Source organism: Colletotrichum jinshuiense, chromosome 2 (assembly GCF_051148585.1).
Source record: "Colletotrichum jinshuiense chromosome 2, complete sequence".
Taxonomy (NCBI): Eukaryota; Fungi; Ascomycota; class Sordariomycetes; order Glomerellales; family Glomerellaceae; genus Colletotrichum; species Colletotrichum jinshuiense.
Window position 1 is genome coordinate 2,492,101 of NC_139309.1, and position 12,795 is coordinate 2,504,895.

At 55.5% G+C, this 12,795-nt stretch overlaps 5 protein-coding genes across 5 annotated transcripts; 3 read left to right on the forward strand and 2 right to left on the reverse strand.

Annotated features, from left to right (window-relative positions):
• Nucleotides 1–1,283: 1,283 nt before the first annotated feature.
• EsH8_II_000670 (uncharacterized protein) lies at nt 1,284–2,384 on the forward strand (the record flags this gene model as incomplete). Its single annotated transcript, XM_083263968.1, has 1 exon — nt 1,284–2,384. The coding sequence occupies one exon, from the start codon at nt 1,284–1,286 to the stop codon at nt 2,382–2,384; it is 1,101 nt and encodes a 366-aa protein (XP_083121290.1).
• Nucleotides 2,385–5,108: 2,724 nt separating this feature from the next.
• Nucleotides 5,109–6,981, reverse strand: EsH8_II_000671 (major facilitator superfamily domain-containing protein; the record flags this gene model as incomplete). Its single annotated transcript, XM_083263969.1, has 4 exons — nt 5,109–6,143; nt 6,212–6,625; nt 6,677–6,870; nt 6,924–6,981. 4 exons carry the CDS (start codon nt 6,979–6,981, stop codon nt 5,109–5,111), a joined length of 1,701 nt encoding a protein of 566 aa, XP_083121291.1.
• Nucleotides 6,982–7,763: 782 nt separating this feature from the next.
• EsH8_II_000672 (tubulin-binding prefolding complex subunit GIM3) lies at nt 7,764–8,347 on the reverse strand (the record flags this gene model as incomplete). Its single annotated transcript, XM_083263970.1, has 4 exons — nt 7,764–7,956; nt 8,018–8,085; nt 8,144–8,275; nt 8,330–8,347. The coding sequence occupies 4 exons, from the start codon at nt 8,345–8,347 to the stop codon at nt 7,764–7,766; spliced, it is 411 nt and encodes a 136-aa protein (XP_083121292.1).
• Nucleotides 8,348–8,695: 348 nt separating this feature from the next.
• On the forward strand, nt 8,696–9,099 carry EsH8_II_000673 (uncharacterized protein; the record flags this gene model as incomplete). The annotated part of the gene is made up of 4 exons (XM_083263971.1): nt 8,696–8,791; nt 8,841–8,872; nt 8,926–9,007; nt 9,073–9,099. The coding sequence occupies 4 exons, from the start codon at nt 8,696–8,698 to the stop codon at nt 9,097–9,099; spliced, it is 237 nt and encodes a 78-aa protein (XP_083121293.1).
• Nucleotides 9,100–10,418: 1,319 nt separating this feature from the next.
• Nucleotides 10,419–12,003, forward strand: EsH8_II_000674 (uncharacterized protein; the record flags this gene model as incomplete). The annotated part of the gene is made up of 5 exons (XM_083263972.1): nt 10,419–10,597; nt 10,659–10,686; nt 10,744–11,272; nt 11,325–11,731; nt 11,782–12,003. 5 exons carry the CDS (start codon nt 10,419–10,421, stop codon nt 12,001–12,003), a joined length of 1,365 nt encoding a protein of 454 aa, XP_083121294.1.
• Nucleotides 12,004–12,795: the final 792 nt, after the last annotated feature.

Consider the following 12,795-nt stretch of genomic DNA (forward strand, 5'->3'; position numbering starts at 1 on the left):
CATGTCATCATCGTCGTCGTTGTCGTCGTCGTCGAATGCAATCCAGTCCAGTCCAGTCCAGTCCAATCCGGGCCGCCGTCATGACCGGCGCGGGTGGGTCCATGTCACTCCTGTGATTAATGAAGAGGGCTCCCTCTGCGGGTTGAGAGGAGGCGGCTTCATCTCTGGCCCCATGCGAGGGCTGTGCGTGCGCTGGCCGCTGTGCGTCTGCCTCTTAGCCCAGCTTCCTAAGGTGGGAAGTGGTCCTTAGTGCGGTTCCTGGATGGACAACCAGGGGTCTTCCGACCACACACCCCGGCGCCGTCATCCTTCTTCGCTTCCCACCTCATCCGTCGTCCCACTCCCACACCTTGACACCGCATCGCAACGGCGCACACCGCGTCCACACCTCATCCCAACGACACACACACACACTCACACACACCACTCACCCCCCGGGACCAGCGCATTTCGCCATCTTTCCTCTCTTTTGCCTGGTGCCGCCTAGACCCGTTACTGCCTTGCCCTCCCCTGCTCTTACACTATCACCAATTCTGCTTACCTACGGTATCTGCCCTGCTTCGCTCGCGCTCGCCATGCCATCCACCCCCATGTCGTTCGCTGCGGGCCAAGCAAGTGCTTGCCCCCCCTCTGCGGCCCACCCCTAACGCAGTGCGATGCGCCTACGCCGTCGACTATGACAAGGACGGAGTACCTTGCTAGGAGGGGAGTCAGGCACGATGCCAAGATCTCGCCCTCTCTCGCTGTGCTGGCCTTGCAAGCGCAACTGGCCTCGCCCGGGCCCTGCACTTGCAATTCCAACGTCCATGGCTTCTCTCATGGTCCCCAAGATGAAGGGCCCACGGTCTAATGTGGCACCCCTCCCCTCCCCCCTCCTCGAGGATTTCGATCCTATCCACAGTTCGCAGTCCACGTCCCCCCCTCCCCCCTGGTCCATCCACTACTTGCTCCACGGGCTAAAAGGTCTCTGACCTCCCGCTCCCCTTCTAAATACCCTCTTGGTCTTCTCTCCTTTACCTGCTCTTTCGCCCTTTCTCTCTCCACAACACAGTCTTTCGTTGCCAGTCCTCGGACACCTTACATTCCTTCAGCCTTACCCACGCTCACTCTTGAGTATACCATTCGTTCTTTCGCGCAAACTGTGTCTTGCAGCAGCCAAACAGCCTTGAATCTGCGGAATTGATCTTTCGCCCTTTTACGATCCCGATCCGAACAAACCCGTCTACCCTCGTGGAGATATCAGAGAACCCAGTTGCAGCCCAACAAACCCTCACACATTCAAAATGAAGTCTACCGTTGCCGCCCTCGGCCTCATGGCCTCGCTCGCCAGCGCCTCCGCCTACCAGCCCCGCCACTTCCACTGGCGCCGTGACAACTCTACCGCTCCCGCCGGCTACACCACCCTCACCGTCGAGGTCACCGAGGTTGCCACTGTCACCTCGTGCGCCCCTACCATCACCAACTGCCCTGCCCGCAGCGCCACCCTCTCCGCCTCTGACCTTCACACCTACGTTGTCACCAACACTGTTGTCCTGACCGAGGTCGTCTGCCCCGTCACCGACGCCCCCATCATCTCCAAGTCCGTCGTCCAGGAGCACTCTGCTGGCAGCCTGCCCGGCTCCACCCGCACCGCTCCCGTCATCACGACTCCCACCGGTGCTCCTACCATTCCTCTGTCCACCGCCGGTGTCACCAACTCCGCCCAGGACCCTACCGTCACCAGCCCCCCTACCGCCGGCGACGACGACGAGGAAGAGGACGATGACTGCCCCGCTGACGACGGCGAGGTCGTCACCACCGTCACCCAGGTCATCACCACCAAGACCCTCACCATGACCGTCGGCAAGGGCTCCACCGCCTCCGTTGTTACCACCGCTATCCCCACCACCATTGAGTCTACCATCCTCGTCACCAAGCCCTACAGCGAGCTCGCCACTGGCTCTGCTACCGGTGCCGGCGAGGAGCCTACCACCACCACCACCGCCACCTCCACTGGCACCCGCACCGTCACCATTAAGCGCCCCGGTGCCTCCGAGCCCGCTACCCCCGGCTCCGGCTCCGGCTCTGATGAGTGCTCCTGCCCTGCCGTGACCGTCACCGTCCCCGCCTCCACCGTCTACGTTACCATCGGTGGCTCTGCCCCCGCCACCACCGCCGCCGAGCCCAGCAAGACCGCCAGCGCTCAGGTCCCCACCACCACTGATGTTGACGCCTCTGATGATGGCGAGGATGATGATGAGGAGGACTACGACTGCCCCGCCGACGAGGACGTCGTCACCCTCTCCACCACTGTCACCGTTGCCCCCTACCCCACCAACGGCACCGCTTCCAGCGGCAGCGCTAAGCCCACCGGCTACTACCGCCGCTCCGGCAAGCTCTTTTAAGTGTCTGATGTAGATTCCCCCCGCATGTCAAGCTATCTTTGGTTATGAGAAGAATCTATGATTCATGAACAAGCACATTTTTATCCTTCTACCACTTGTCTTGTATACACTTCTTGGGGTGAAAATAAAGCGACGTTTTTGTACAAACGAACAAAGGGGGGATACATAAACTCGCCTTGTTTTTCGGCTCTGCCTGCTTTTTGGTGTGGTGTTTTCTTTTAGACGGAAAAAATGCACCCCGTGTGGCGAGTCCATGAACTGGGGTGTTTCTGGTCAAAGCATTGTTTGGGTTTCAAAGGGTTTTCATCAGACGGAGGGAAACAGCTGCGTCCTTTGCATTCGCGTGCGTTACATGTAGCGGGCCGTTGGGCCGACATATCTTCCTGGCGGCAATGTCTCTTGTCTCAGTCGGACAAGGGCATCCGATTTGCAAAGGGAAAAAATTCCAGAAAATTTTCAGTTCTTTTGTATATACTTTCTTCTGACTATCAATGGGGATGAGGTTTGGTGACTTGCGGTCCTCCTATGAATGAAACTTTTGTTGAAACCTTCCGAAGCTTATTCCAACGCCGTGACTGTGAGTTGATAATGTAAGCCGAGTGAGTTGCCTTTGACTGACTGGTGTTAAGAACTGCGCCTGGGCCAGTATGTTTAGGTGAGATAGGCAGCTTGGACGCATCTTTCATTCAGTCGTGTAGACCTTTCCAACTGGATGAAGTCCAGGTCAATAACTCTACCCCGACGACGGCCCAGGAAGCCTCGGCTCCTGTTCCTAAGCATTGCCATCGGGGGGTTGAGTCTCTTCCAGGATGTGAACATGTGTATATGTGCTGTATGTGTGTTTTTATGTGGCTTGGTTCCGCGTCAGCTCATCAATTTTGTTTTCCGGGTTTTCAGTAGCAGCCAGGTTGGATGGAGCTGGCTAATATCGGAGCCACGTAACCCCTCGAAGGCAGTGTACGGGTTGACCGCCCTCCCGCCCGCACCCCTGCGACGGCGTCACTATCAGGATTGCCTTTTGTCTCGTTTTTTTTCAATGAGGGGCGTCGTCGAGGTGTGAAAGATGATGGGGGCTCTCTGGATCAATCCGGAAACCTGCTATTGTTGTTGCTTTTCTGAAAAGGGGAAAGGAAGGGGGGCCTGATTCGGTTCCTGATCAGTGACTTTGCCTATATGTACGAGCCGTACACATACATCCCCAAGTCGTCATGGAGAACAGAATAGAGGCCGACAAGAAAGATGAGGCGTTCCTGAGGCCCCTGTAGTGAATCAAAGGATGGATTTTTGGCCCCGTTGAAAAACGCAGGACAGCCTGCCTCCCCCCTTCATCGCATCACGATGTGGGAGCATTTCTATCTTGGACGGCGCACTCTCGGAACCAACCCCATCCTCCCTCAGCTGGCGCCAATTCCCGCCCTTGGTCATGGCATTGGTGTTGTTCCTTTGGTTCTTGTCAAGGGGCTGGCCATGAGCCGTAAAAACGAATCGTCGTGATTTGGGGAGGGTCTTCTGACTGATGTCGCCTACATGCCGTTGCAGCCTCCAGGCTAGAACAACGCAACACTCCCTCCGGCCCCGACGGACAAGCGGACGTAGACTCGGGGCCGTGGAAATATCCACTCTTTTCTCGCACGCTTTTGTTTCTCCATAGCACACACACACACACACACACACACACACACACACAGAGCGAGACTCTGGCAACGAACGAGAGAGCGCAGCATACAACAAAAACCTAGATTTCCTGCCGTGTTCGGGCCGTCCCCAACGTCCGGTATCGGCACAAAAGGATATGATTTACCGCCATTGCTCGGCGTGATGCAGGTATGCCGCCGCCGGTCTACGCACGGCGGGGTTGAAGGGGGAGGGGGAGCCTCCGCGCACGCATCGATTCCAACGTGTAAGCGGGGGACGGCGAGAAAACGGGGTACTGGAAGACTGCGCAGAAGCAAGCCTCGTTGGGTTTTGCGAATCAACGGTTCTTGACAAAGTGTTCAAATGTTTTCAGCCGTTTTCTTTTCCCCGTCTTCTTTCGTTTTGTCAAACGGACATGATGTCCATGGACAATGATATTTCGAGAGTGGAAACGAGGCGCCGAGATCAGACCCCTGTGGCTGCTGTTCTTCACCGCTGGTCTACATCTTGATCATCGACCCCCGTTTTGTTTTTCGTTCCAAGACACCCCCGGGCAGGTGGGATGACGGATCTTGGACATGGGGTGGGAAGCAACGGACAGTAAAGTTGGAGCGCTCTACACAGCCGTGGCTTAAATGCAGAGAGCTCTTGTAGATAACAAAAGGATGCCAACCAACCAGTGTTCTCGACAACCGGGATAAATGAAAAGTTCTGGTAAAACATACAAGCAAATAACACATCTCGTATGTCCTTGACTGGGTTGGTGTTATGAAGACACTATAGTATTTCTCATCCAAAACTAAATATAATTGTTGTTTGACTGAAGAGGCTCCGAGTCTCTGTAAAGGTAACATTGATCGAGAGTCGATCATGTCCTTCATGCTTCGTACCTTAAGCCATGCCGATCGTCCAAGGCCAATGCTATCCTGTCTGTAATTTGTCCTTCAATCATGCTTCGTTCATGTGCTGATATGCCGTATCGTCCCCGGCAAGGCCTCTGCCGTAGGCCTCCTTTTTATGCGATGACCAGACTCATTATGCTTGCAAATCATCATCTCATGTCGGCCTGCCGCCTCCGAGTGCTTCGCCTCACACTTCCTCCTGAAATTCCAACCCACCTATCCGCCCGGCTCTCCTGACCTCCTCCCTGCGCTTCTGCTCCTCCACCTTTCTCTCCATCTCGGCCTTCCTCTCCCGCAGCGCGATGCAAAACCTGGACCCAGCCCGGATCTCCTCGCCCTTCCATATGAAAATGAATGGAATGATGCACATGACGGCACTGAAGCCTCCCAGCAAGCTGCACGCCCCGGCAATACCCAGCCTGTTGAACATGGGCGTGGTCGCCAGGGGCAGCACGACCGCGAGCAGGGACCGGCTGGTCGAGGCGGCGGCGTTGGCGGATGCGGCGAATATCTCGTACGCGTCGGTGAGGTAGTTCAGCAGCGCGATGAAGATGAGCATGAACCCGGCGCCAAAGGGGAGGCCGGCGAGCATGGGCACGACGAAGCTGACGCCCTCCTTGGAGGACCAGCCCAGCCAAAACAGAGAGATGAAAAACAGCGGCCCGCCCACGCAGGCCAGGGGAAGACGCCGGAGCTCCTCCCGCTTAGCCCAGGCGTAGCCGTTGCGTTGGGCCCACAGATGCGCCTGTTCCCAGCCAAAGAAGATGGGGATTGTGAGGAGCGCGCCGCCGCCTATCGGGAGATAGGCCAGCCCGGCGACCCCCGGGGACAGACCGTACAGCCGTTGGAAGATGATGGGGAAAGCCTGGAAGGACATGTAAAATATAGTGTAGACTAAGGCGAGGTAGGCGCACGTGCAGCTGACGATGGGCTCGAAAATGATCATGCGCACGGGGCGGGTCAGCACCACAGTCGCCAACTGCTTGAAGTCGGTCCTCTCCATCTCGCGGGGCGCGACAACGGCCGCGGAGGGGTCTGCTTTGCGGATCTTTATGGCGCGGCGGGCAAGGAGGATCGGCCCGTAGGTCTCGGGCAGGAGGAGAATGGGGATGAGGGTGACGCCGGCGTAGATGAGGGCTATCCAGAAGGACCAGCGCCAACCGATGGTCGGGGAACAAAAGCCGGACACAATTGGGGCGAAGAGAGGACCGAATGTTGTGGTCTGCGGGAGGCGGGGGGTTTCAGCGAGGTTTCTTGCAACGTAATCTTGGGGGAGAGGAGCAAACTCACAACCATAAAGGCAGTCATGGCACGGCCGCGGGTCTCGGTGTCGCCGTATATATCTGCGAGAATGCCGGCCACAATGGCAATGGGTGAGCTCGCGAAGACACCAGTGAAGAGGCGGAAGACGAGGAACGAAGGCCAGTTGGGTGCCAAGGCACAAGCCATAGTCCATATGGTGAACAAGATGAAGGTGACGATAGTTAACGTCCGCCGCCCAAGGTGTTCGCTGAGAGGTGCCCAGACGATGGGGCCAAAGACGTAGCCGATGAGAAAGACGGAAATGGGCAGGACCTTCTGCTGCTCATTAGTGATGCCCCAGTGGGCGGTGATGAAAGGAATGGCGTTGGAGGGTAGCGCTGAGCCCATGGTGCTGTTGATGACTTGCATCATGGTCAGACAGAGGATGAGGAACTTCTTGGTCTGGACTCGTCAGTCACCGTGCACAGGGGTGGAGATGTTGAGATGCCTTACATGTGACCAGTTGTACGGGTTCTCGGGGTCGCCCTCGTTCCATGAAACTATCGTCCTGTCGTCTTCATCGCTTGATGAGCTCGGGCCGGGTTGCTTCTCCTCGTCAAGGCCTTGCTCTTCAGCCCGGGACTCGTATCTGCTGCGGGCTTCATCTTCGTTTATTCTCTTGACACCCTCTGAAAAAGAATGGATTTCTGCAAAACGTTACATATACTGAGGATAATCTCCGGCTTGTGTCATAGCTCACGTTGAAGGCACTGCAAGTTATCTGTCACGTCCGCCTTGGGTTCACTGGTGTCGAGCATGGCGAATCGTAAGCAACTCCTTGGCAGTTGCAGCAATAACGTTTTGGAGTTTCATACACAAAGATACGGGGGAGAGCAAGAACTGGTTGTCAAATAGCAGACGGGATTAATAATTACCCAAAGAGACGAGGACCGAAAATCGGGGACTGCATGCTGCATGTGGCCGATCACCCTTGTGGACTGAGACGGTCTAGTCTTCGCTCCCACCATCTTTTTCACATTTTAGCAACCGAGAACCATGTGTGACTGGACGGACGTAACAAACAATAGACGAAGCCTTATACCCGGTATGGCTGCCGGGAAGGAGGGGAACAAAGGAGCTATATTGGCGCCTTGTCATTGGTTCGTCATGGGCATCGGAGCCGAAGCGCTGACCCACTTGAGCGACGAGACCGCTTAACCGGCCGTGGCGGTGGATGTTCTTTTCCGCAGCACCCCCGGAACTCCCCTCCATGGAGGCCATTTGGCCTTAGGATAGCGCGATAGTCTCCCGCCATTCGCAATAGCAACAGCTATGCCGTCACAGATGGGAGCCGTCGCCGCTAGCGGAATACTCCTTGCGAATCTCAACTTGTGATACGCTGTCGGGCTCTAAGCCGTGCTTTAGGCCGCTGGAGTGTCTCAATAGGCCGCAATCAGTCGCATCAAGGCCCGCAACGGTGAATGTCTCATCCACGACCTTGCCGGCCGGTGATTCATCTCCATATACATCGCGCGGTTGGGCCGGATATGTCATTTCGACGGGTTTGGGTCTTGATCGTCCAGATTGTGATTTGATTGCTTCATGTCTCGAGGTTGATGCTCTTTCCGAATCTGGCGTACAGCTCGACCTTGAGTTGGTTCATCTCTTCCTTGATCGTCTCCATCTTGGATTCCAACTCCTCAACCTCCTCCTCGATCTTGGACGAAGCTTGCTCAAGCATCTCTATCGCTTGCGGTTGTAGTACGTGAAAATAGGCGTCGCCAATCTTGTATCTGTCGCTGCTTGTCAGTCTTGTGTATATTTGCGGCTTTTAAATGTCCTTCGAATGCGTACGGTACGGCCTCGTCCTCGTCGGCGAGTTCCAACTCTGTGCTAAGGTCGTCGAGTTCCTCCTTTTCCTTCTGTATGGCGACAAGGCATTAGCTGAGATCGTGTAAAGAGAAGTGTGGTACAACATACGCTCTTGTTCTTAAGCTCGTCCTCGATAACGAGTTCGCGCTGGTGCAGACGACTGAACTTGTTGATCTTGTCCTGGTCCTCCCTTCTGACCTCGACCTCGTCGCCGACGGACTCCTCGTCGGCCTTGGTGAGCTGCACACAATTACGTTAGCATGCATCGCGAACAATATTGACCATACTGCTTACCATGCGCCTTGAAAGCATCTTGACAGGTTGCAGTGCGACGCTTAGAGGTGTTGGGCGAACGTCTTGTCGATGCTGCTGTGGACGCTGGATTGACTGACGCAGCAGCTCCCAAAAAGCTCAGATGGAGGGTCACAGTTGTGCCACACAGTGCGGAGGGGGTGCACACTGCCCCACCTTGAGAGGGAGGTTCAATCAAGGTGTGTTCACCTCGGAAACTGCCGCCTATTACGTCCCTACACCCAAACAAAACAACCAAGCTCCCCCCACACCGGAACGTCACACCGAGCTCGCGACACCACACAGGACAATCCTGCATCGGCCGTCTTTGATCAACAATACCGCAACGCCCACTCGAAAGCCCTCGCCATGGCACCCGGACAGAAGGCTTACCCGCGTGGCACCGTGAAGAAAATCATCAAGGCCCATTCCAACTGCAATCTGAGCAAAAATGTCGATGTCATGGTCAGTACCGTTTTGACGCGTCTTGATCGCGCCGCTGACCTCCCACCAGATCTATCTCGACTATGTGCTATTCATGCAGACGTAAGTCATCAATGCAATTGCCCTCGAAACTTACGATGCTTACCCTGCCATAGACTCGTCAAAGAGGCAGCCATTGAATCCAAGAAGTCTGGAGAAAGAGGCATCACTGCTCGGAGCGTGAAGAAGGTGACCTCGGTATGTCCCAGAAATGCCGGGTTTTCTTCATATGGGTGTTCAAAAACTGATAATGTGTCTTACAGGACACTCTGACCAAATTCAGGGGTTGAAACCCGGAAACATCAGTTTTTAAAGACACGAAGCTACGATAATGCCCATCTCTCCCGATACCAGTCCCCACAGCACTGGAGACACGAAGTTATTTCTGCGATACGAAGCCAGTTTTTGGCATAATTGATCTTAACGAAATCGAGATGCACTACCAAAAGGCACACCCCTCGGTTGTTGGTGCATTGCTGGGCGACAGACTGTTCGTGAGCAAAGCAGGGCCGAGCCAACATGTCTTTGTCTTGGGCACCGTTAACTAGACTTGCGGATCTGTCGTGGTGTGACATGCGCGGAGTGACAATGGGAGACCTCGGGAGCTTTGGCATCCCTCCTTATTTCAGGAATATAACCTCAGTGTGGATTTCCGCGGGGGAGCGAGGTCGGGCCAAGAGCCGATTCATCTGAATAGTCTCGGCCAAATGCCATCAACCTTTGAACGGTCCAATGCGCAATCATCGGAGTCACATCTCTACCCCGTATTAGCCGCTTCGCTGTCATCAAAGATCGTGTGGTCGATCGTACAGTGGTTCAGCAAGCGGTTCCAGGCGATGAATGGCCAGCAAGCGCAAATTAATGCGGGGGATTGGCGCACATGTACCTTAGCTGTTAGTTCATACAAGGCTGAGAATGCCCTGTCTGATACGTCATCCAATTGAGGCCAGGAACATTATACCTGGAGAGTCTACAGCGAGCGCAAGATGACACGATGCACACGATAACTCGTGAGACGATACAACTTGGGAAATCCAACAAAACGCAACGAGTTGCTAGGCGGACGTGGTGGTTATTGAAACCAGCACGGCGCTTCTTGTACTTGGAAATGTATCTTTTCTTCTTACCAGTTCTAGAATCGACCTGGGGGAGAGTGGATGCAGGGGTTTTAGGGGAAAGGGAAGGGAAGGAGCCAGCAGCTGTGGGCGGCAGGGGGGTGCTTCCGGCTTCTGGAATCCACTTGGGATCTCGCCTCAGTTGCACATTCACTGGCCTCTTAGCCATTTCTGGCCCGGTCCTCCACTGCATCATCCTCGCGAACCTCCAAAATTGATCCGACCCTAAACCTGCACATCCACCTACCTACCTTACTCAACCTCACCCGACCTTACCCATCATAATCTCTCCACCTGGAATATCTTTCTTCGATCCTGGGATCTTTGTCCTTTTGATCGTGAACCCTACTTACAACTAGTTTGTTTACATCTGATCTGTCCCATCTGCGTGCACTCTGCCGTAGCTGTAGCTGGCCACCACGTCACCCGAAAAAATACCACCAAGCTCACGCGACACCCCGACCTTGTTGACTGCGCACCCCCCCAGCTTCGACATGGCCGCCTCTCCCGTTCAGAACCCCGCGGTTCAATCCGAATCCAAGTCGGCCAAGAAGAAGAAGGTCAAGGCTGCTGAGCGCACCGAGTCCCCTGCTCCCACTGCCTCTCCCGCCCCCGAGAAGGCTGACGGCTCCGACGAGTCCGGCGAGACTGCCTACATTCGGGAGCTCCAAAAGTAAGCACCAGCCATCGATTGAAGCTTTCCCGGTAACCTTTTGGCTAATTGCGCCTTGCAGGAACATCCGAAACACCAACAAGAAGATTGTTCGTAACCCTTACCCCTCTTTCGGCAAGCTTCGCAGCTGACAGTGCCTTCACCAGACCAATGCCTCCAAGATCGACAACCTGATTGCCGAGAACGCCGGCAAGTCCCTCGAGGAACTTGTTGCTGCTCGCATCATCAATGCCGACCAGAGAGCCCAGTACCTGAAGAAGCCTGCTCTGCAGGCCCAGGTCAACCAATACGAGGAGCAGCTCGCCCAGCTGAAGAAGATTGACCAGGAATACCGTACCCGCGCTGCAACCGAGAAGGCGGAGCTCGAGAAGGCTTTTGCCGAGAAGCTGGAGAAGGAGAAGGCCGATGCAGCCGCCGAGGTCAAGGCGCAGCTCGAGGGCGATTCTAGCAAGAGCATCAACAGCAAGCTCCTTATTCTGTCACAGTTCCTTCGTCTTGCTGCTGCCCGCCGTTCTGAGGATGCCGACCAGGGCTTGGAGGAGAACCGTGCTCTCGAAGGAGTCCTGCTTGCTATCTACACGGGCGACGACAGCGCTGTCGCCACCATGCTGAAGCTGATTGACGGCACCGAGGAGCAGACTTATAGCGTTAATGGCGAACCGCTCCAGACGACTTGTAAGCTCAACACGACGATCTGATGACGATCCCCGCGCTGACACCTTCCTAGTTGCCCAGGTCAAGACTGCTTCTCAGGCCTACAAGTCTCCCTTTGAGGAGAGCGCCGCCGCCGAGACCGAGACCTCTGCCGCTGAGGCCGTCACCGACCCTACAGTTGCCAACGCCACCGTGAACGAGATTGAGGCTGGCGAGAATATTGCCATCACCAATGGCCACAACGAGGAGCAACCCACCGAGACCCCCAGCAACGCCAACATCACCAGCGGCACCGGCAATGCTGCAGGCGAGAAGTGGGATCAGTCGAACGATAACAGCATGTCGCTGTCCCAGGAATGGGTTTCTGTTCCCCGCGACCCCGCCGAGACCGAGACCGGCATCGAAGCCACCCCTGCCGCCGTCGCCAACACTCAGTCCTGGGCTGACGACCAGCCCGAGCACCAGGAGACCCAGCCCGAGGTAGGCCCCCTTTCAGCCATAGAACTGGCCGGTAGACTGACTATACACAGGTTCCCGCTCCTGCTGCGGACCCCAATGATGGCTTCCATCAGGTTCAGGGACGCAACCGCGGCCGTAGTGATCGCGAGGGAGGTTCCAGCTACCGTGGACGTGGCCGGGGTGAATGGCGCGGTCGTGGTGGACACCGTGGCGAGGGCCGTGGCCGCGGCCGTGGCGGCCCGCGAGGTGGCTCTATCTCGCAGCGGGGACCTCGTCGGACCGAAGAGTCGTAGAGACGCTCTGTCCAGCGGCGTTCTTTGGCATTTCGGCGGCCATTGGGTAGACTCAATTCCTACGCGTCGCCACGTGTCTCTCGACGGCGCATTACGACTGGGGCATGGCGACGCCCTACGCAACGTGATTTACTGCAATGGCTTTGATAGGTGTCAAGGCTGGTAAGGAATGGGAAGGGGATGTTGTTAATGGACTATGAAGGCATTCGGTTCCCCTATTCTGGGTTTGCGGTTTCTGGGCGGTTGGCATGGCTGGCGGTGTCGGGTGGCGTGGCTTACGCTTGTACAATACACAGCATGACTTTCGGGGCCGGTATACAAAAAGCATAAGGAATGAGACATTTATACCCAATATTACGTCAACCGCATAAGTGTGAAGTGACTAGCGACAGATAAATCGAGATGCCAAGTTGGCTTGTATTCAGAAGCCATCACGGGCATCACAGCTATTAAATTCATACATGAGCCGTGTACGGCTGTCACAGACCATATTTCGGCCGGTTTACTTCGGCATCGTCTCAGCAAGCCCCTTTGAACTATTCCTGCAGCTTGTTCCCAAAGACAATTAAATCAGGGAGTATCATATTTGAGCACCCTATATGATGAACCGTTCATAGGACTTTCCAGAACCATATATTTATGTAAACATATATACACAAACCCTTACTAGCATCGTTCTCTCCGACCCCATCAATTAACGTCCAATTTTCGAGGACGAAGGGCCTTTGGTACGGCTTCACGTTCGTCTCCAGCCGGATATAAGTGCCGGTTCAGTCTGTACGGGATACTGTC